We start from the raw sequence: 22,197 nt of genomic DNA on the forward strand, positions 1-22,197 counted from the left end.
CCCCTTCATAGACATCCAGGGAAATGCTGTTTGCCACTTTGGGGGTCAGGCAGCAGTTTTTCTCCAGGTCAATTTTCTTCTTTTTTTTGCCATCTTCTGGGCTTGGAGCAGGGATCACTGGGTGTGTGTGTAGGAGGGAGGTACTGTGAATTTCCTGCATTGTACAGGTGGTTGAACTAGATGGCCCTTCTCTTCCAGCTTTCTGATTCTGTGATTCTGTGTCCTAAAAAGCAAATGTTGCATTTTCAATTAATATTGTAAAACATGTGTTAAGTACTGTAGATTTTGACACACTGTACCTTCCTACTTATTCTTGGATTTTAAGAGCTTAACTGGAAACCTGGTAGGAAAGATAGAGATAGTAACTACCTATCCTATACAGTGGTAGGTGGGCAGGCTAGGTGATACAAAAGAGTACTAGAAAGCTTTTTCTTCCTTGCCGAAGTTATAAATTACTTGTGTTAAAAAATGCAAATCCCATTGACATTTTTCCCACAGCAGCTAGAAAACTAGGCAATAAACCAGACAATGAAAAAAAAATCCACATATATTCTCAGAATATCCAGTCTGTTTTTTGAGTCGGAGCTCACTGGAGCTCAGCTCCACCTGTGATAGCCAGGGCTCCCACCCTCCTCTCAAAGCTGTGGTGGAAGCTTCCTGGAGCCTGGCTCACTGGCTGGGCTTGCGTTGCCAAGCCATGCTGTGGCGCAGCTTCCTGGAGCCCAGCTCACTGGCTGGGCTCATGGGGTTGAGCTGTGCAGTGGCAGCAATTTCCTGGAGCCTTTCTTACTGGCCAGGTTCGTGGGGCTGAGCCACTCTGTGTCTCAAGTTCCTGGAGCCTGGCTTGTTGCACTGCGGCAACAGCTTCCTGAAGCCCAGTTTGCTGTCTGGGCTTACAAGGCCGAGCCATGCTTCCTGGAGCTCCTGCTGAGAATATCTATACTCAAAGAAGTAATGATTATGTGATACTCCTGGATTCTGCTCCAAGTTGCAGCCCCATATCTTTCCCCTCTCCTCTCCACTGTACCTTCTAATAATTAGCCTGGAGTGTTTTTGAAGCAACTCAGCAGATGTTATGTAGAACACATTTTTAAAATTGTCATCATCATCATCTCCCCATTTTGTTCTGAATCTGATATTTCTGCATCTCCAATTTATGGGGAAAACTGCAATTTTCTTTTCTAACTGGAGGGAAATTCTATAAGTAAATATGCTCTGGCCAACTTGCCTTGCTCTAATGCTGAGGTTTGGCTATTTGAATCTTTAAGGCCTAAAGGCATGTAGTGCTACAAACCAGTTTAGGATAAAAAGAATAGCTGCTAAAAGGAGGACTAGCTTAGATGGCCTTCCTAATGATTTCCACCCATAAATTTATTTGCTCAGCAGGGATTAGCACTATGCCTCAGGCAATGGTTATGTAAAGTGTGAAACTGTGCTGCCCTTGTGTTACATTTATCTTAACCACACATAGTTGTGATGATAGCTTTCATTTTCTCATTTTAAGGATTCACCTAGTAATTCTGTGACAGAATGTAAGCTTAATTTAAACATCCCTATTATCAGATTTGCCTTTAGGGATCTCATCATTTAGCCTATTACTGGAAATGCCAGTTATATGTTTACTTGAGAGTCCTGTATTCCCTTATCCCATGCCATGGTTTATATTTTTTACTCAGAGATTAAATAAACTTCATTGTTGTTGTTGAGATGTGGGGGTGTTAGCAGCAAGAATAAGGACATAGGTTTTCTCCAGATAAGGAAGGTTTACATATGAACTGGGCATAGTTTTGCTTACTATGATTGGAGTTCTCTCACTGGGAACACACACTTCCCACCACCACTTCTTTAGGAGGCCAGAGGAGCATTAACAAAATGATCACCCAGAAGTGACATCACTGGATTCCTAGAAAGGGTTGATGTTACTTTTAGGGGGAAATCATAGTGTTCCCAAAGGAGTCACCCATTGCCATTGGGTGACAACCCTAACTGAGAAGTCAGGTAAATCAACAATATTTTGCTAGTACTTCTCTGTTGGTTGAAACTCATAAAAATTCTGAGATATCCTTTTTGAGAAGCACCATAATTTAATAAGTTTTAAAAACTTAAAGAAAACTTAAAGCACCATATGTTAGGGGAGGGACGGTGGCTCAGTGGTAGATCATCTGCTTGGTAAGCAGAAGGTCCCAGGTTTAATCCCCGGCATCTCCAAAAAAGGGTCCAGGCAAAATGGTGTGAAAAACCTCAGCTTGAGACCCTGGAGAGCCGCTTCCAGTCTGAGAAGACAATACTGACTTTGATGGACCAAGGGTCTGATTCAGTATAAGGCAGCTTCATATGTTCATATGTTCAAGATGGGAATTGTTGATCAGGGATAGAGTAGATACTTAACATTAAATTCCTAAGTAAAGGTTCATTTGAAGCATTGGAAATGGTTATTGTTTGCCTGAGACCCTGCAGAGCCACTGCTCAGCATACTGAACTGCTCTAAGTTGCCTAATGGTTGTAAGGGAGCTTCATATGTTTAATTAATGTTTTTGGAAGTGCTTCTGATACAAGCTAGTACAAGTAAAGCAGGAGGTTCTACAATGAGATGGAGTCTAAATGACAACGCAGTTCTGGTGGCTGTATCTCAAAAAGAATAATGCGAAGCTGGAAGGCAGCCGACATGATTAGGAGACTGAAACATCTTTCCTATTAGGTAAGGCTGGAGAGACTGGGTCATTTCATTTATGACAGAAGATGGCTAAGAGGAGACATGCTAGAGTGGTGGAGAAAGTGGATAAAGAAAACTTTCCCCCCTTCTTTGTCCTGTAACACTACAACTCAGGAGCACCCAGTTAAGTTGCTGAGAAACAGTTTCAGGACAGACAGGGGGGAATACCTGTTTATTCAGTGAACAGTGGCATTTACTGCTGGTGGATGTAGTGATGGGCTAAAGTGTAAATGGCTTTAAAAGGGGTTTAGAATGATTTATGAAGGAAAGCTCTGGCTGCTAGTCCTGGTGACTGAAGGCAGCCTCCCTATGCAAAAGCAGCAAACCTCTGGATGCTGATGCTGGGAATCAGCAGCAGGGGAGAGCCTCAGATTTTATGTCCTGTTGTTTTAGCCTTCCAGGTCAGCTGGCTGTCTGCTGTGTTAAACTGGTGTGCTCAAGCAGGCTCTACTAACTTACATTGTTATGTTCTCATGGAGGATAGTTATGTAGATTGTTCTTCACCATTAATGCTAAGTGTGGTCTCCCATGTTTTTGGGGCAACCAACATATCTGAATACTGGATATTGTGAACACACATTAAGGGAAAGTCTATTGCCTTCATCTTATGCTTGTGTGCTTCTTGAAGACTTTTTGGGTGGCTACTGATAAGAACTGAACACTGTATTAAATGAAATTCTATTGTGATCAAAGTGAGTCTTCTTGTGTTGTTAAGGTCATCCATTGAGATTTGGCTACAGTTTACATGGGTCTCTGTAACATGCCAGCCCATCAGAAAGTAATTAAAAGTAGAAGCAACAGACTCTGTTCTCCCTTCCAGCCCTTTGAGGATTTATCTGGATAAGATTATTTGCTTATTTGTAGACTTGAGAGTCATTGAACACTACAATACATTATTTAGGGAAGCTAAATTGAAACAATTGGAGGAGAGTAAACATCATACATTGACCAAGAAAGATCATTGAAATATAATGAACAACATTTATGTTGAGGAACAAGTTAGGAATTCTTTTGACTTTTCTTTTGATGTGTGGTTAAGAAATAAGACTTCAGGTTTGAAATTAAATGCAGTTTGCTTTGCCTGCAGTTTTGCTTTATGTTGAGCTATATGAAACAAGAAACTGAAGCATGTTCTCTTGCCTACAAATCAGGTTCTGTTGACCACATAATTAAGCTACATAACTGTAACCAACAGTAGCTGGTGTATGATATCTGAATGCAGCGATTGACTTCTGGAATACAGATCTTCCCCATCCCCATTTTATTCCTAGGTAAAAGTAATGCGGAATGAGGAATGAGAGATTCCATGACTATAACTCATGTTGTAAGGTTTAACAGTCCTCCTTTTCTGTACTTTTGAAATGTTATTCACATACGCAGGGATTGCACATGCCCACATTAGGAATCTTCCTCACAAGGGAAAAAGCAGGCGGCAGGGCTATTTGAGATGGAAAGTAAAGCATGTGGAAGGAGGACTTCCTTTCTCCAGTGGTCCAGGGTGAGGCAGTCTCTACTTCTGGGAAGAAGCTCCTCCCCGGAGGCAGCTCAAGCACTCAAGTAGCAATAACTCATCCTTTCACAGATCAGGAGGCCATATACCACAGGGTCCCACAAACAACCCCTTGGCATGACTGCTACAGGGACTCAGACCCATCAACAGTTTGCAACCCATTGGGAGTCAACAGTGGGCAACAGGTGGGTTTCAGATAAGTTTGTCAATGGCTACTCTCTGGAATTGTACTCTCCTCCTACTGCCAGATTTATATAAGATCCAAGGAATCATTGCCGAAGGAAGCACCTCCTTCTTCAAGCCATACAGAATTTACTAGACATTGGAGTGATAGAACCAGTTTGGGAGCCCCAAAATGCATTGGGAATCCATTCAATCATTTTTGTAGTTCCAAAAAAGAATGAAGCTGTGAAAGCCATTTTGGATTTGAAATGTTTAAATAAAAAATAAGAAAGAAAAAGTTCAGGATGGAAACTCTCAAATCTGTACTCTTATCAAAGAGCTACTTCCTGTCATCAGTAGATCTGTCAGAGGCTTATTTGCATATCCCAGTTTAGGAATTCCATTGGTGGTTCATACACTTCTCTTACAATGGACTGCCTTTCCAATACCAAGCTCTGTCCTTTGACCTTAAGATGGCACCAAGAGTGTTCACCAAGGTTCTGGTCTCACTGGTGATGCATTTGGGGAGTCTCCATCTTCTCATCTTAATCAGATCACTCTCTTTTCAACTGGGAATGACAGATGTGGATCTAAACATCTCTTGCCTGAAAGACCATGGGTACATCATCAACAGGAAAAAGAACTTCTTGTTCCCAGTCCACCTAAGGGTCACTCTAAACACAGTTTGAGACAGGGTATTTTTATCTCAGAAAAGAAAGAAGATTCTGACATTGATACAGGAGATCACCTGGCATACCTAAGTGGAGGTTATGACCTTGGTGAGGCTTCTGGTGGTGTTGGTGTCATGTCAGGAAGCTGTTCTGTGGGCCAGGTTTCAGAGGTTCCTCCTCTCCTTCCAGGGTGTGTAATAGTCAGCAGATGGTTTGGCTAGTCCAGCATCACTGATTCAGGAACTCCAGTGGTTGATCTCCCCATCTAGGTTCCAGGAAGAAATCCCACTAAGGGAGTTAAAGAGGTTGTTGATGACTTTGGATGCCAGTTGTGGGGGGCTACTCTCAAGAGAAGATGGCACAAGGAACTTGGTCCCAGAAAGAGAGCATCGAGTTGCTGGAGCTCAGAGCTATCAGACTTGGCCTTTTGACCTTTCAAGATCTGCTAGCCAGACAGGACATTCTAGTACACACAAACACCACAACTGTCAAATTCTATATCAGCCGTCAAGGAGGCACAAAATCCAAATCCCCTGCCTACAGAGGCAAAGTGGATCCAACATTGTGCAGGGGTTCATTTGCAGTCAATTAGGGCTTCCATGTCACAGAGAAGAACAAGATCCTCATTTTCTGGCTCAGTTGGAGATCCCTGAACCAATCAGAATGGATGCTGAACAGGGAAACCTTCCAGCAGATCTGTCACAAATTCAACATGGACCTCTTTGTCACGGAAGTTTCATGATTGGTCTAAAGGGGTAGACGTGGTAAGTTACAGCTGGCCAGATCAACTGCTGTACATCCTTCCTTCTACACAGCTAATTTAAAGAGTCATCCAAAGAATCATAGACCTCAGAGCAGAAGTAATGTTGGTACCTCCATTCTGGCCTTTGAGACCATGGTTTCAATACCTTCTGAGGCTGTTCTCAATGGAACCTTGGTGTCTCTGAATAGGGATCTTCTCCTTCAAGGGATTCTAGTTCACCCACAGCTTGGGTCTCACAGCCTGGAGGTGGGGGGACACAACTTAAGGAAATAGAGTATCCTGATAAAGTCATTGACACTCTTACAACTTCTAGAAAGGGCTCTACCAATAGAGTTTATAACAATACTTGTAAGTTTTCCAATCATGGTGCACTAGTCAAGGTGGAAGATCTCCTTTCCTTTTTGCAATCAGGTAAGGGCCTAAGCACTAGTACTCTGAAAAGGCAGGTGGCAGCCATCTCAACAATAAGGGTAGCAAAAAAGGATGGAGCTTCTTGCATTACCCCCATGTTACACAGTTTCTTAGGGGTGCATCTCTAATTAACCCCCCTATAGCTCACAGGTTCCCTTCTTGGAATCTGTCTTAAGGCCCTCTCGCAGGCTCCTTTCGAACCCATGGCTACCTATCCTCTCAAGGAACTCACTTTTAAGACAATTTTTCTAGTTGGGGGTCACTTCAGCTAGAAAGATCTCAGAAGTCAGTGGACAAAGAGCTCAATGTCTTCCATAATGAACAGGTGATGCTCCATCCTGTTCAAGCTTTCATCTCTAAGGTTAGTTCTTCCTTTCAAAGGTCCACAGAGCTAATTCTGCCTTCCTTTTGTCCCAATCCTAAGCATCTCCAGGAACAGGAATGGATGTTAAGAGGGTCCTTAGTTACTATTTGGACAGGGCCCTTAGTTTCTACTTTCCATGTTTGCTTCCTTTGGGAAATCTTGCCTAGGCCATAAGGTCTCCCACTTCCTCTAGTAGAAGATGGGTCAGAGGTTGCATTTTCCTGGCGCATAAGTCCAAGGGTCTGGATCCACCTTTAGGAGTTACAGCCCATTCTCTCTGAGGGGTGGCTACTTTTGCTGTGTACTGCCTCTTTCCTTCCTTAGAGGTAGTTTATTTTTTATTTTATTTTATCATATTTACGGTATATCCTGCCCTCCCCAAACAGGCTCAGGGCTGCCACCTGGAAGTTGGTCCACTCATTCACCAGGCATTACAGGATTAACAAGATAGCCTTGGCTGAGATTGCTTTTGGAAGAAGGGGCCTCTATCCCTTGTTTTGCTGTATCCCAGTAGAGACTGTCCTACCCCAGACCACTGGAGAGCAGAAGACTTTTTTCACCACAAATCTTCCTTCTAGTGGTCCGGGGATGGGGCAATCTCTTCCCACTCTAGGGTAGAATTCTGTTTCTCAGTGGGCTCTTGAGCCAGAGTGGGTATGCTCTTTTGACGCTATGGGGCTTTCTTGCTACCTGGCCTGGTGGGCCTATTTTAGAGTTTCTCAACTTGTTTTCTGTATGGTTTGTTGCCTTTCTGGGGGATCCCTTGTTTGAGATCCATTTTTTTTCACATTTGATATATTTTGGAATTGTACTGCTTCAGGACCAGACTGGGGCCTGGAAGTGAAGCCCCTCCCCTCCAGGAAATGCAAAGGTCAGCAACCCTACCTGCCTCCAGGGAGGAGCTTCTTCCCAGAAGTAGAGACTGTCCCACCCTAGGGCCATCAAGAAGGAAGATTCATGTTAAGTGAGAGAAATATTCTGTTCCCAGCCAGAATTTTATTGCTCCAAGTCACAGCCCATCTCAAAGGTGGTTTTCTTAGTAAGGAACATTCATCAGGATATCACTATGTGTCTTCTTGTTGGGCAGGAACAGAGGTGTGGGTGTGCTATGCACACTTTGGTGTGTATAGGAAGAGGAACTAGGACTTTGCAGGTCCCTTACTCTTTTAGATAGTTCACTAACATGATGCTCTCTACAGATGACATTTGGAGCCAATGTAAGTGCTCTGTTTTTCCAGAAGATTTCTTTTTTGCTTCCCAGAAGCACTTTCCCCTCCTGCTTCTTAGGGAACATTTAAAATAGCCTTCTTATTGTTACTCTTGGCCCTTTCTGGAAGAGTGAGCTTCTGTACATAAGCTTTCTTTGGTTCACTTCAAGTAAACTTGGAGAAGCTCAGGTTGTTTGCTTCTGGTCTCGGGCAGGACTGCTCTCACAAAAACTTAGATCTACTGTTCCTGTGTAGTTAATTTAAGAACATGTAGTTTATAGCAATAGTTTCCAGTGGGGTGTGTATTACACAGGTATTAGAATATATACAGATATTAGAATATATTTAACATTTTTAAACAGTTACAAAATGCCACCTATTAGTTTCAAATAATAGAATTGTCATTTTCCCCCTGTATAACAAATATCAGTACCTCCAAGTACAATTGATCTTTCTTCCTTTGTTTTTATTTATTGTCTCTTTATTTTCTCTAGACAATCCATGTCGCCATTGTCTGTGCTGGGTACAATGCCAGTCGGGATGTTGTCACACTCGTCAAATCAGTCCTGTTTCATAGGTAATGCCTTTTTCACCTTGTTGCATGTTTCTTGTAAAGATGAATATGTGCCTGCTCCTGTACACAGTATGTGGATGATATCATGTCCTTATCCAATTCCAAACAATATTCTTACATACCTGTCTAAAATTTCTTTATGCACATGGATGAAGAACATTATACAACTGGTCGGTGAGGGTGGGCAAGTTTTCCATGGGCAGAGAGGGGTCAAGAGAGATCTTTTGTGTGTAAGGTGACTTGCCTCTCTTGGCTTGTTTCTCACAACAGCACATTCCTGGTCCTTGGCTTGTGCTTTTTATCTCCACCTCTTTTAATCTCCTGCCCATGGCCTTGATGAAGGCCATAACACTGCCTCTTCCTGTCATGTGATTCTGGTATCATGTTACTTAGGGGTTGTTTGTAGAAAAAAAGGTCCAGGAGCTCAGTAGCATATCTCATTTGCGTATGCCCCGGGATCTGTGTGCAGCAAGGAGAGAACTCTCCACTATATGCAGACCCTGGCTGGAGGTTCAGGAGCTGTGCTCCTGTGAGCTCCTGCCGAATTCAAGCCCTGATTGTTAATTCTTATGATATGTCTACAGACCTATATGTGCCACACTGTTGCTCTGCTACCTGGGAGTTATTTAAATGGTTGAAGGCTAGTGTCTTAGTTCACTCTTTGCTGGTATAAGGCAGTACCATAACATTAATTGGTTTGACTTGGCTTTTTATATAAAAATAGAAATTAGAGATTTCATGTGCACATTTTGCTGTTATTTCACTATAATATACAACTTAAATCACCTTGTATTATTATGTGCCTGGTGTGTGTGGAAACCATGTGTAGCTTGAGTACAAATGGAAGTGGCTATATATAGCTTCACAGATTTCATCACTTCTTTTTTGTGAGTAATCCATCCAGCTCTATGATGGAAATAGACTCCTAGGTATCTAAAGCTTTTGACCTGTTCGATCCTGTTCCCTCTTATATTCCACTTGACAGGTTTCCAGGTTTTCCTAAAAGTCTTGATTTTAGATTTATCCAAATTTAAGTTCAGTTTATTCAATTCAAAATAGTCTAAAAAGCGAGATAACATCCTTTTCATCCTTATTTCTGAAAGGGAGAATAAACATCATCATCTGCATACAAAAGCAGTGGTACATGCATCGCCCCTAATTTTGGATTATGACCATCAATTCCTTTCAGGAAGGGGGCTAAGTCGTTTAAAAAAAGATTAAATAATAAGGGAGCTAAGATGCATCCTTGTTTTACTCCTATGTTAATTGAAATCTCAGGACTTAGATCATCCTTTTTGGAGCATCTAACTTGACTTCCCCTAACCTTCATAGAGCCTTCATGTTAGCTCGCTTTAATGTCCTCCCTTCTGCTGTGCTGTATGGGAGCTTTAAGAAAATTCCGTATTCCAACAGGTTTTGTGATTGTGGTTCAAGGGATATAGAAAGGGATATAGAAAGTACTGAACATGTTCTCCTGCATTGTACATTTTACTGTGGTATTTGTGCCATGTACTTAGACCCTCTTCTTTGAAATCATGAGGGACAATCTGATGGTGGTTAGACTCTCTTCCTATTGTCCTCTCATAACCCTGAGATTATTGAGACTGTGGCTAAATATCTGTGCTGTGCTTCTAAGAGGAGAGGAATGTTTCAAATGTTGGGGTAATATATGTTTTCTCCCTTGCCGATTGTGCACATCTATGCTGTTATGCCAATAAAGGTTGTTGTTGTTATATATACCTTCTTATTTTTCCTTTGATATTCATCGCCAATGGCCAATTTTGAAACCAATTAGATATCTCTTCCTCAGCTGGTCTCTTCTACTAGAGACAGTTCACAATATTTGGGTGTTCCTTCTTCTGTGGCTATTCCAGAGGGCTGTTCTTTTCCACTGTTGACAGGGCAACTATGCAGTGAGGATTATTGACATATTCTCTGTGATATTTGAGTTTATTATAGAACATAGTGGCAGAAGGATCTCTTGAGCCTAAGCCATTAAGGGCTTTGTAGATCAACATGAACTCCTTGAATTGTGCAGAAGTGACAGTAGGATTAGTACTGATAATAGAGGAATGTTGTAATGTGCTCTCAAGAACTCAAATTCCATCTGTCTGGTTATATTCCACACATGCTGAACCTTCTAAACATTCCTAGAGCAATGTATACACCTAATGAATTGCAGAAGTCTGCTGTCGGAGCTGAAATGTTGTGAAATGATGGTCACTAAATCTGTGGCTGGAAATAAAGATTGGGATTTTACATTGTAGTCAATGTTGCTACAGATATTCCTTACGAAGTTTTTACAGTGTTGCTACATGTATTCCTTACAAAGTTTTGTTTGTTTCTTTTATATCTTACATAGCTTTGAATTGTCTTGTTTCCTGCTGTTAAAAATAGTAAATTAATCTGAATGAGTGTGGAAACATCACTGTTGTTAATTTTAAATATGTATTCCCATAGTTTTGTAGCTTTACATCTATTTCCTTACAGTGAACAAGCTATTTTACTCAAAATAGTAAAAATTACATAATACAAACCTTGACTTCTGGGGTTTTTTGGGTCTCTAGGTCGGTTGACATAGTTTGAAGTCTTTCCTTTATTTATTTAAATTTAGGAAACTGAGTTTAGCCTGGTATTAGTTAGTTTACTCTATATAAGCTAAGTTCCTAGCCACCTAAAGGTAAGCTTAAAATGTTCTTACCATGAACTACATAAGATAAATGCTAAATGTGACAATTGGACCACTTTTTCTACCCAAGGCAAGATCAAATAAATTGTTTTTACAAATAATTCCTTAAGTTTAAAATAAGCTTTGTTTCTTTGTTTCTCTTTTCAATATAATTGGTATGTTCACACATCAGAAAATGTCAAACAACTTTTCTCAGTAAAAAGTCCGTGCTTTGGTCTTCTGAAGTGGCTATAGCAGGGGTGGCCAACGGTAACTCCAGATGTTTTTTGCCTACAGCTCCCATCAGCTTCAGCCATTGGCCATGCTGGCTAGGGCTGATGGGTGTTGTAGGCAAAAACATCTGGAGAGCTACCGTTGGCCACCCCTGGGCTATAGCATGAAAGGTCAGTGTTACCTGTTCAAAAAAACATGATTGCTTAACCCAGCACCTCCTCTGAACACAGCACAGTGCTTGTCCAGGAAATAGTAATTAAGGTGACAGGAAAGAAAGGACATTTTTATTACCAGGAACCAAATGCTGCAAAACTAAAACCAAACACTGCTGTAGATATTCTCTATGCTATCTTAAACAATTAGATGGCATGGTTGTACTTGAAAATAATCAGCTCAGGGAGCTGACATGATTTTAACTTTGGCTTTTAAGTGAAAATTGACTTGGAGGGGTCTCATCCTCGACGTGACTGGGGCATATAGCAAGCACTGAGATGCTACATATTCAGTATGAGTAAGCAGGCTGGGTGAGCTGGAAGAACTGAATTACTGGTGTGTTGAAGTAGCTGGAATGACCTGTGCAGTCTTGTGAATCAAGTGAAAGATCATAGAAGTTTGCCTGCTTTCTGCTGTGCTCTTAAGTCTGAACTGTTCTTGGCTTTTGTGATCATCAAATTTATTTCCATATATACTAAACTTTTAAATGGAGAAATGCATGCACTTGCAAATGTATTACTCAGATTTCTTTGACAAGATGCGTCTCCTGATCATTTATATCTATACTTGACAATTTACTGGCACAGTGCTTGCAGTGAAGTAAAATGGAAAGAGAATGCTGTATAAACAATGTACAGGTTGCAAGAAAAGAAACAAACATTTTTAGCTTGGCTAGGCATTGCCTCAATTCAGATGACACATCAAATGAGGGCTTTTTTTGTAGCAGGAACTCCTTTGCATATTAGGCCACCCACCCCTGATGTATGTAATCCTCCAAGAGCTTACAGGGCTCTTAGTACAGGGCCTACTGTAAGCTCTTGAGGGATTGGCTACATCAGGGGGGTGTAGCCTAATAAAGGAGTTCCTGCTACAAAAAAAGTGTTGCATCAAACCATGGTTTAATTGAACTAACTGCAGTAAGTAGTGGTTTGTGGTAACATGGGTAATTCAGCTGTAGTTAACAACAATCTGAAAACTGTTTTCTTATGGTAAAGGAATTCAGTTATCTTGTCTGGTGATACCCTCATTTCAATGCAGGCTGAGATTCCTACTTAAATGCCTCCTGGTCAGCCCTAGGGTCTGTGGCACCCCAGGTGGACTGAGTGCCCACTACCCTCCTCTGCAGGGGCACCCCCGAGCTGCCCCCCCTCCGCAGGGGCACCCCTGGGCCCACCCCCTTACTTCTCCTCTGTGGTGCCACAGCACACCGCTGCACTCCGCCCCCTCCTCCAGCATGCTTAGAAGAGTGATGCCAGCCTCCTGCTTACCCACTTGGCGGGCATCACGTTCTCTTAATAGAGAGCAGAAAGAGGCTTCACTCCCCACCTCCTGTTCTGGAAGGGAGGGGGGGAGTGAAGCCTCATCCTGCTCTCTATTAAGAGAATGTGATGCCCACCGAAGTGGGAAAGCAGGAGGCTGATGTCGCTCTTCTAAGCATGCGGTGGGGGGGGGGGTGGCTCATTGTGTGTGTGGAGGAGAGGCAAGTCAGCGGGTGGCAGGGACAATGGACAGCAGGGATGAGGTGGGCCAGATGAGCTACAAAGGAGGGGAAGGGGTAAACAGGCAGAGGAGGACAACACATGGCAGGGACGAGGCAGGCCCAGCAAGCTACAAAGGAGGGGAAGGGGCGAGCAGGCAGAGGAGGACAGCGGCGGCAGGGAGGAGGTGGGCCAGGTGAGCTACAAAGGAATGGAAGGGGCAGGCAGAGGAAGTGGCAAAGTAGGGATTTGTCTAGGGCATGGAAAGGGCCAGTTTGGCACTTCTGCCCTGCCGGTGCCCTAGGCAATTGCCTAGTTTGCCTAGTGGACGAGCCGGCCCTGGACCCAGCACAAAGAGTTTGATGGTAAATGCTAGAATGGGACTAAAAAGGAACTGTAAGGCATAGTCAGGGACTAGAAGAGTCTGGAGAGTAATGCAATGCTAACCCCTTACTTCAATATCTCTTCATGGCAATAAATAAGGCCCATTGGAGAATTGCTGCAACTGAAAGATTTCTCATGTGGTCCTTGCCTGCATACCTTGCTGCCATAAGATGGGGCCCTCCCCCCAGCCTGCTCCTTGCTGACCACCAGTGGTCATTATGCCAGTGGCCCAGTCCCTAAGTGAACACACCTGGAGACCCTCAGTTTCATGCATTCCATTCCTCCTACTTCCAGCTTTTACATGCAGCCAGCTAATTATTGCATCAGACCAGTAGTTTGCTGTTATATCTGTATCAGCCTGTCATAGTTTGCACTTTACTAGGAATTTGGGATTACAAACAGTGGTTCAGTGTAAGAATACAAGAACTCGTGGGCATTCGATGAAATTGCTGAGCAGACAGGTTAAAACGGATAAAAGGAAGTACTTCTTCACCCAAAGGGTGATTAACATGTGGAATTCACTGCCACAGGAGGTGGTGGCGTCCACAAGCATAGCCACCTTCAAGAAGGGGTTAGATAAAAATATGGAGCAGAGGTCCATCAGTGGCTATTAGCCACAGTGTGTGTGTGTGTGTGTGTGTGTGTGTGTGTGTATATATATATATATATATATATATATATATATATATATATATATATATATATATATATATATATATATATATATATATATATATTTGGCCGCTGTGTGACACAGAATGTTGGACTGGATGGGCCATTGGCCTGATCTAACATGGCTTCTCTTATGTTCTTATGCAAGAAATTTCCCAGTGAACCTGTAAGATGAATTTATATTGTTCAATGTGATCAGCCTGTAAGCTGATAATGAATAGACTCAAATTGCGTTGAACAAATTTGCAATTGCTTGCTGGTCAGAATCCGATTCCCAGCTGATTGGAGAAATCTACTGAAGTCTGGTTCTTAACCATCCTGCTTCCTCCGCGAAAACAAACACACACTGAAATTGGAAAAAGAGTTGTTCCCTCCCAGCTGCTTTGAGACAGAAGCAATGCTTTTGATCTCTACTATTGATTACTAGTTATAAATAAATATGTATTATAAATAAATAAAACCTGAACAAGACAACAACTACATGGTGAGAGGAATATAGTAATCTGTGTCCACTTATGAACAGAGTGAGTATACTCTTTAGAATCTCAAATTTATATAGAAGCAGCATTTTATTATTCAGAACCTGGAAAACATCATAAACTTTATATTTTGTTGTGTTGCTCTCCAAATCCTAGAGAATACAAGAAGAGGAAAGAACCTGGTAGGTGATATGCTAGCCTTTTTTTCCCCTTTGCAATGTCCAGTTAAGTGCTTTGAAACTGCAGTTGACGTTTCTGTTGAAAAAGAGGCCCCCAGATCTGCAAATGTATGTGCCAATTCTATAGAAAGCCTGAAAACTTTCAAGTCAATTTGACACCAATTGTTCAGGTGAAATAGAATTGCACTTGGGCAGTTGCAAGCCCCAATAATGGGCAGTGCTGCGTAGAAGGAAGGTTGAACAGTTATTCATCAGTCTTTATCTTCTGAATTGCTGTGTTACACCAAGTCTATGCTTTAAGTTTCCAGTGCAGAACCTTTTCCATTGCAAGCTAAGCTAGAGCCATTGCCTATATTGCTCAAGATAGGTTCTGACAGCATGATATTAGCCTGTCTTCCTTTTTTGTTTTATCTTTTGAAATGAACTGTCAGTATGACTGTCTGACCCTATGGCACATTTCACACCATGGTTTGTCACTGGAGGAAAGATCCTGTGGAATACTTGGGCTCATATGCCCCTTCCTTTCTTCCACTGCTTCCTTCCTCAACTGAAGCATGGCTAATAAATGAATAAATTTCCTCTTTGATGACCAGGGGTGGAATTCTAGCAGGAGCTCCTTTGCATATTAGGCCACAACCCCTGATGTATCCAATCCTCCAAGAGCTTACAAAAAAGAGCCTTGTAAGCTCTTGGAGGATTGGTTACATCAGGGGTGTGTGACCTAATATGCAAAAGAGCACCTGCTAGAATTCCACCCCTGTTGATGACAGACTGTTGTTGTTATTTCTGAATCACAAACAGTGGGTTATTCTCTTGCATCCAAATTGAGATTCCAAGCTCTGGTTTAGTAATAGTTTGCAGGGGAGATCAGTCTGTGCTTTAGCTATAGCCACAAAACTTTAGTTTGCTGCAAAAGTGGGCATGGTTGGTTTCTGATCTGCACTTGGAAGGATAGGGTGGAAGTTGCATGTGTTGTGTGCATACATGCATGAGTTTGAGAATCTGTCTATTTTATTCAACAAACTATGTTTTGACATTATGAGGTGTGCCAACATGTATACTGACTGTACTGTATACACATACACGTTGAATGATTCTTCTTTGAGTCCATGCAAGTTCACCTCTGTGTGCTGTGGAAGGAGGGTTCTCTTACTGGCCTTCTCTTGCCACAGCAGAAGATGCACAGATCATTCAGTGTTATATAATTTACTGTATTGGGTGGAACTGGAACATTTCCAGTTCAGCCTCTGCAGATTTTTGCACAACACAGTGTGCAAGGCTGTTTTCCAACCTTCCTTGTACAGTTGCCTTTATAAATGATATGGGTTTTCCTGTTACTGTCTGCCTATGCTTAAACTATAAGGTTGCCAACCTCCAGATTGTGGTTGGAGATCTTCTGGGATTATGACTGATCTCCTGGCAATGGTGATCAGTTCACCTGGAGAAAATGGCTGCTTTGGATGGTGGACTCTATGGAATTATACCCCATTGAAGTCTTTCTCTTCCCAAATTGCTTCATCCTCCACTATAACTCCGAAGTATTCACCAACCCAGAGCAGGCAACTTTATTAAAATATGGTTTGTCATTGTAATCCCTGCAGGTACTGACTCTCATGGTCTACATGTATCACTGTACTATCAAATTGTTTAAAAAGATTGCTGGATGAATCTTAGCTGAATGTCTGAACTGCCTCCATTGCAAATATTGTGTCTGAGGTAGCTGTAGAGCTATGCAAAGAACTCCTCTGTGGTGTTTGATCTGTGATGGCTATTAGAATAACCTTCAAGATAGAAAGTGCATGTTTGAGCTCTGGCTAACATGCAACAGTTTTCATGAGTCCATGTCAGGCTCTTGCAGGGCTGGCCCTTCCACTAGGCAAATTAGGCATTTGCCTAGGGTGCCGGCCCTGGGGGGGCACCAAATTATGTGCCCCCATGTGATTTTCTAATTTTATTAGCTGCCTGGCTGCCTCTCCTGCTTCACCAGGCAAAACCCTGCTTCACTTCACCTGCCTCTGCCTACTCTTGCTCAGCCCTCCCACAGCCAGCGAGCCAGCGAGCAAGGCTCCAGTGCTCCCCCACATGCACTCTCTCCCAAGCTGCCCCAAAGGTGTGTGTGTAGAGCCATCGGCAGCAGCATGGCCCGGTGCTCTTTGCTGGGCCAGTGCTGTCCCGGAAGGCAGGGGGTGCATGCATGTGTCTGTAGAGCCATTGGTGGCAGCACAGCCCAGGAGGTGGGGGGTGCTTCCCACAGAGTTGCCTTCCGAGTAAAGATGCACAGGCTTGGAGGAGGGGGGGGGATTGCTTTTATGCCCCCCTCCCCCAGGGTTAGGGCTAGTAGTCTTTTTCCAGCTTATCTGCACTCACTGAGGTAAAATGTATCTCTTGGAGAAGTTAAAAAAAGCTGTCCAAAGAAATGACGACAGCATGCCTGGATTGGTGGATGGGTGAGAGACAGCAGGGTGGGTCTGCAAAATGTGCCTCAGCTGTCCAGGAAAGGGGATTGCCAGCCAGGCCAAGCCTCAACAACCAATCTCCAGCGGCACCTCCAGACTTTCTTTTCCTGCCACATTGCACAGCTGCTCCTGAGGCCTCTTGGGATTGGGGAGCTCCCTTGGCTGGCCTGGCATGCCCATCACTGGGCAGGGCTCTTTGCCCCTCAGCACAGCATCAGAGCACCAGTCCCATGAGATGCACACCTGTTCCGCCTGAGAGACTCTGGATGCCTCCCCCGCCCTGCTTTATTGGCCAGTTCCAGCTCCCCCCCACACACACACACAACTCTGTGATTCAGGACAAAGGCTAAACTTTCTGGGTCCCAACAGGGGAGTAGGCAGCTGGAGCCTTCTCACTTCAGCAGGTGAGGCTGCCTCACCCATAAGCAGGGGGTGAAAGTGAGTGCATATGTGTATAGAGCCAGTGGTGGCCGGCAGTGCAGCCCAGTGCTCTTTGCCAGCCAAGCGCTGTCCCATGGTGTGGGCGGGTGCATGTGTGTGTGAGAGCGGAGGCTGCTTGTTGCTGGGGAGCAACATCAAACCCATTTCCACCAGCTCAGAGTGGTGCAGACAGGAAAGGGACTGCATATTTGAAGTAAGTTCGGGATGGGGGGAGAAAGAACACAATCTCCTGTGGGGAGGGGGCATGCCAGAATGTAGCCTTGCTTAGGGCACCTTAAAGTCTAGGGCTGCTCCTGGGGTCTTGAGTGGTAGAATCTGGTTCTTGGGGCTTACTGTATGCGTCTCAGGCACAATTAAAATGCAAATAGAGTTTAGAGGTCTGATGAGTCATAATCTGGTTACGTTTGAGTTATTTTTAAAAAGCATTTCCCCTTCATATTTACTTTTTTGAGTGGAATACTGCATTCCAGTAGAAAGAGATAGGTGAGAGGAGTGAAGCACTGAAGGTGGGGGATGGGGATAAATATTGTGGCCCTTTATGAATGGGTTGAAAGACCACATACACATGCAAAACTGAACAGTACACAGAAAGGCAATTCTATGCAAAAAGTATACAGATGAGCACAGTGATCCCTTACAGAACCACAATAAAGCCTGGGGCTCATTAGATCTGATAATTTTCTCAGTTTCTCTTGTTATATTACTTAAAATAACTGCATATCTGTGTTGTTGCCAATTTACTATTGCTGGGAATCATCACTGTGCTTATCTCTACACACACACACACACACACACACACACACACACATATATATATATATATATATATATAATTGCCTTTCAATTCAAGCTTATTCTATGACTGTTCTGTTTTGCAAGCATGCTCATTTCCATAGTTCCTTTATACCAGCAGAAAGGATGAGGAAAATGCATCTTTGGGAAAAAAAATTAAATATAAGATTTGTAGAGGAAGTTTAAATCAGGGCTTGACAAATCCTAGCTTCCAGGTTGCCATGGTGCCTAGAAATGTCATTGTGGCGCCTGATATTTTTGTCAGTTATTTTATTGTAACGTTTCTTAATGATCCTTAGGCTAACAGTTTCACATTAGAATATGTTTTGCTGTATGACACAGAAATATTATCATAGGTTATTCTATAGTTGCCCCTTTTTCCTCTATCCCCTTTTAAAAGGAGTGTTTTCTTAATAGCATGCAGGGCTTAGAAATAAGGTTAAAGCTATTGTAAATGCTGCAGTTCCAAAATGGTACAGATTTGGCCACACAAGGTAGCAGGCATTCTACATACACTAGCAAGCTAAGTAGGTGAGGTTTCTATATTATTTTTAGTTTATTTTCCAGTTTGTCGTTTTACAAAGCCTCAAGGCAGTTTAACGACATTAACTGTTATAATAAAGCCTTGTCAATACAATGTGTGTATAAAGTGCCATGAAATCACAACTGATGGCAACACCAACAAGGTGCTTTCCAGGCAAGTGAGATGCAGAGGTGGTTTGCCATTGTTTTCCTCTGCAGAGATCTCCTTGTTGGTTCCCCTTCCATGTACCAACCCTGCTTAGCTTCTGAGATCTGATAAGATAAGGCTATACCATGCTGCTTTTCCTCCCCCGTCTACAATATAGGATTGCCAGGTCTGACTCAGGAAATATCTGGGGACTTTGGAGGTAGAGCCAGAACCAGGAGCAGTGTTGTGACAAGCAGGATTGAACTCCAAAGGGAGTTCTGGCCGTCACATTTAAAGGGACCACACTCCTTTTAAATGCCTTCCCTTCATTGGAAATAATGGAAGATGGGGGCACCTTCTTTTGGGGCTCATAGAAATGGACCCCCTCATCCAATCTTTTTTAAACTTGGGGAGTTTTTTTGAGGAGAGGCACCAGATGCTATGCTGAAAATTTGGTCCTGCTACCTCAAAAAACCTCAAGCCCCAGATACCCAGGGATCAGTTGTCCATCCCTGGTCTCCATAGGGTATAATGGAGTGCCCAGAGGACATTCAAACCCCCACCATACTTTTTGATTACCCTAGAGTGGGGGGGACCCCCGCCCCAAACTGGAAATTGGTTACCCTAATACAATACTATTAGTTAAAATTAAATAATGTAAAACCAATCATATAGCAGCAAGTCAGACTGGGGTAAAAGAGTTTACATTTTCCTAAGTGCTTCCTTCAGCAACTTCCTGAAAGCCAAAACAGAGCAATTCTGTGAAACCTTTTATTGAGGGAGTTCCATAATGAGGGCATCACCACAGAGTGTGTCTGTTTCCTGTGAAAGATCATCATATTTAGTTCAAAGAAAATGGCTTGTACTGAAGGATATTTAATGGACTAGTGAGCTTTGAAAAGGCCAGAGGAATCTTCTTGAACAGAATGACAGTCCAAATTCTCCCTTTGTACTCACTCAGCATGTTTAAAAATTGCACTCATTTGGTTAGTGAAGTGTGGCAGTAGGAATGTAAGTAACTCAAACCATATTTTATGGTGCTTTGACATCAGTCTTGTGTTTAAAAAGCAAACATTTCTAAAATGCATAGTGATAGTTTTCTCTTTCTCATGTTCTCTTTTCTCACCACCTTGTGGGAGATACATACCTATATCTGGGGGGTGGGGGGGAGAGAGAGAGCTGATGGGAACAAATGGGCTGTCTTAAAGGGAAACCCCTTTTAAGTGTAACTCCACACACACACAACTCTCCTAAACTCTTACAAAGCTACTAGGGATGTTGTTCAGTTGGTCAGCAGTAGCAGTAGGTCAGATCATCTTGAAACCATCCAAGCCAAATGTTACTCAGTCTGATAAGAAGAGGAGTCTAATCCTGGTTGTACGGTTCAAGGGTGGAACTAGGAGCCAGGCCAGTGCCCACCAACCACCCAGTCAAAATCCCATTATCCAGGAACTGTCTGGGACCACTAAAAGGCTGCCCCAAACCATCTGGACCAGGGATCTGTCTGGGGTCCTTTCCTAGTTGGCCCAAGCTCATCTGAGACTGTCTACTGGTAGCCTCAGCTGAGGCTCCAGTGACAGCAGCTGCACTGCAGCCAAGGAAAGAGTCACAGCAGGAGGATTGATGCTCAAGGCCATCACTCACTCAATCTTCCTTTGATTCCCTCTCATCCTTTGCTGACTTGATCATTGTCGCCAGGGACTGCCCACCAGTTGCCTCATCTGAAGTTTCAATGTTGGTTGTCCCACAGCATTGGCTATTACAAGAAGAGCCACAGCAGAGCCGGAGAGCATAGCACCCAGATGCCATCCCAGGGATGCAGCCACTGTGGCAGGTGGAGATCAATGCCAGAGATTAGCTCAGTGGGGCGGCTGCCCAGGGGGACTTGCCCAAGCTGCGGTGCCTCCTGCATCACAAGCATGTCCATATGGACATCTGCAAGGAGAAACAGGAGAGAAGGGGAGCCTTTCCTTAGAACACCCACACACACACATCTGAAAACAGTCATATTTTGAGTAACAGGGAAGATACTCCAAGAACACTGATTTCCTGTGCAACCTTAAAGCCACTTCCCTGGGAGGAAGCCAGCCCTATGGAAGAGGCGCCCGTGATGGATTCTGATCAGACCTGCTTCGGATTGCTTGGTGTGAGCTCACTTTGGTTTGCTTTTCCTCCTCCCCTCCCAATCAACTCCCCTGTTTTCTTAAATGGCTGAACAGCCTGGGATTCCCCAGGAGCACAACCCTGTGCAGTTACTCCAGAGCAATCCAGCTGAGCTGCATGGCATAGGGCACCTCTGACTGCAGCCTGGGTGAAGCCCAGCTCAGAAGGGTGTGGGCACTGCTCTGTATGGGAAAAGCAGGAAGCTTCTTCCCCGGATCTGCAGCTCTGAAAGAGAGGCCGAGATTGGTGATTGTGTGTGTGTGTGTGTGCAGGTTTTGCTTTTTGAAGGGGTTCAGGCAGGGCTGGTGCATGGGAGTCAGCAATGGCCTGGGGCACCAGCTCTCACAGGTGCAGGCGGGGGCAAGCGCCTCCTCCCTATCCCTAGTCATGCCATCCCTGAGCCTTTCTCAGCTCTGAGGGGTTGGAGGAGCTTCCCTGATCCCTCAGAGCTAAGAAAGAACGTGGCTTCCCCTGCCCAGCATGCTCCAAACTAGGAGCACACTGGACGGGGGAAGGCACCCAGAGTACTTTTGGGGTTTTAAGGGATCAGAGGAGCTCCCCCTATCCCTCAAAGCCCAGGAAGAATGCAGATTCCCTTGCCCAGAGTGCTCTGAACTCAAAACACACTGGCCAGGGGAAGGCGCCCAGCAGCCCTGTCCTGTCCCGCCAACCCCTTGTCCCAGCAGCCCTTCTTAATAGGGAAAGAGAACAAGGGAGGACTTGGAGGAGGCAGCAGTAGAGGAAAGTCTTGCAGCCAGATACTGGGAAGCTTTCCTCTTGAGTAAGTCATTTCAGTCTCGGAAGACACACATCTGGTTTTTTTTAAAAAAGAGAGCCAGTTTGGTGTAGTGGTTAAGTGCATAGACTCTTATCTGGGAGAACTGGGTTTGATTCCCCACTCCTCCACTTGCACCTGCTGGCATGGCCTTGGGTCAGTCAAAGCTCTGGCAGAGGTTGTCCTTGAAAGGGCAGCTGCTGTGAGAGTCCTCTCA

The 22,197-nt window shown here is 43.8% G+C and overlaps 1 protein-coding gene across 1 annotated transcript in view; it reads left to right on the forward strand.

The window, feature by feature from the left end:
* The window catches only part of LARGE1 (LARGE xylosyl- and glucuronyltransferase 1), a 515,590-nt gene that overhangs the window by 228,584 nt on the left and 264,809 nt on the right, over positions 1 to 22,197 (forward strand). The window contains exon 4 of the mRNA XM_060245549.1: positions 8,297 to 8,379. Coding sequence (XP_060101532.1) covers positions 8,297 to 8,379 — 83 coding nt within the window. The remainder of the gene's footprint in view (positions 1 to 8,296; positions 8,380 to 22,197) is intronic.

The sequence above is a fragment of the Heteronotia binoei genome, chromosome 8 (genome assembly GCF_032191835.1).
Source record: "Heteronotia binoei isolate CCM8104 ecotype False Entrance Well chromosome 8, APGP_CSIRO_Hbin_v1, whole genome shotgun sequence".
Taxonomy (NCBI): Eukaryota; Metazoa; Chordata; class Lepidosauria; order Squamata; family Gekkonidae; genus Heteronotia; species Heteronotia binoei.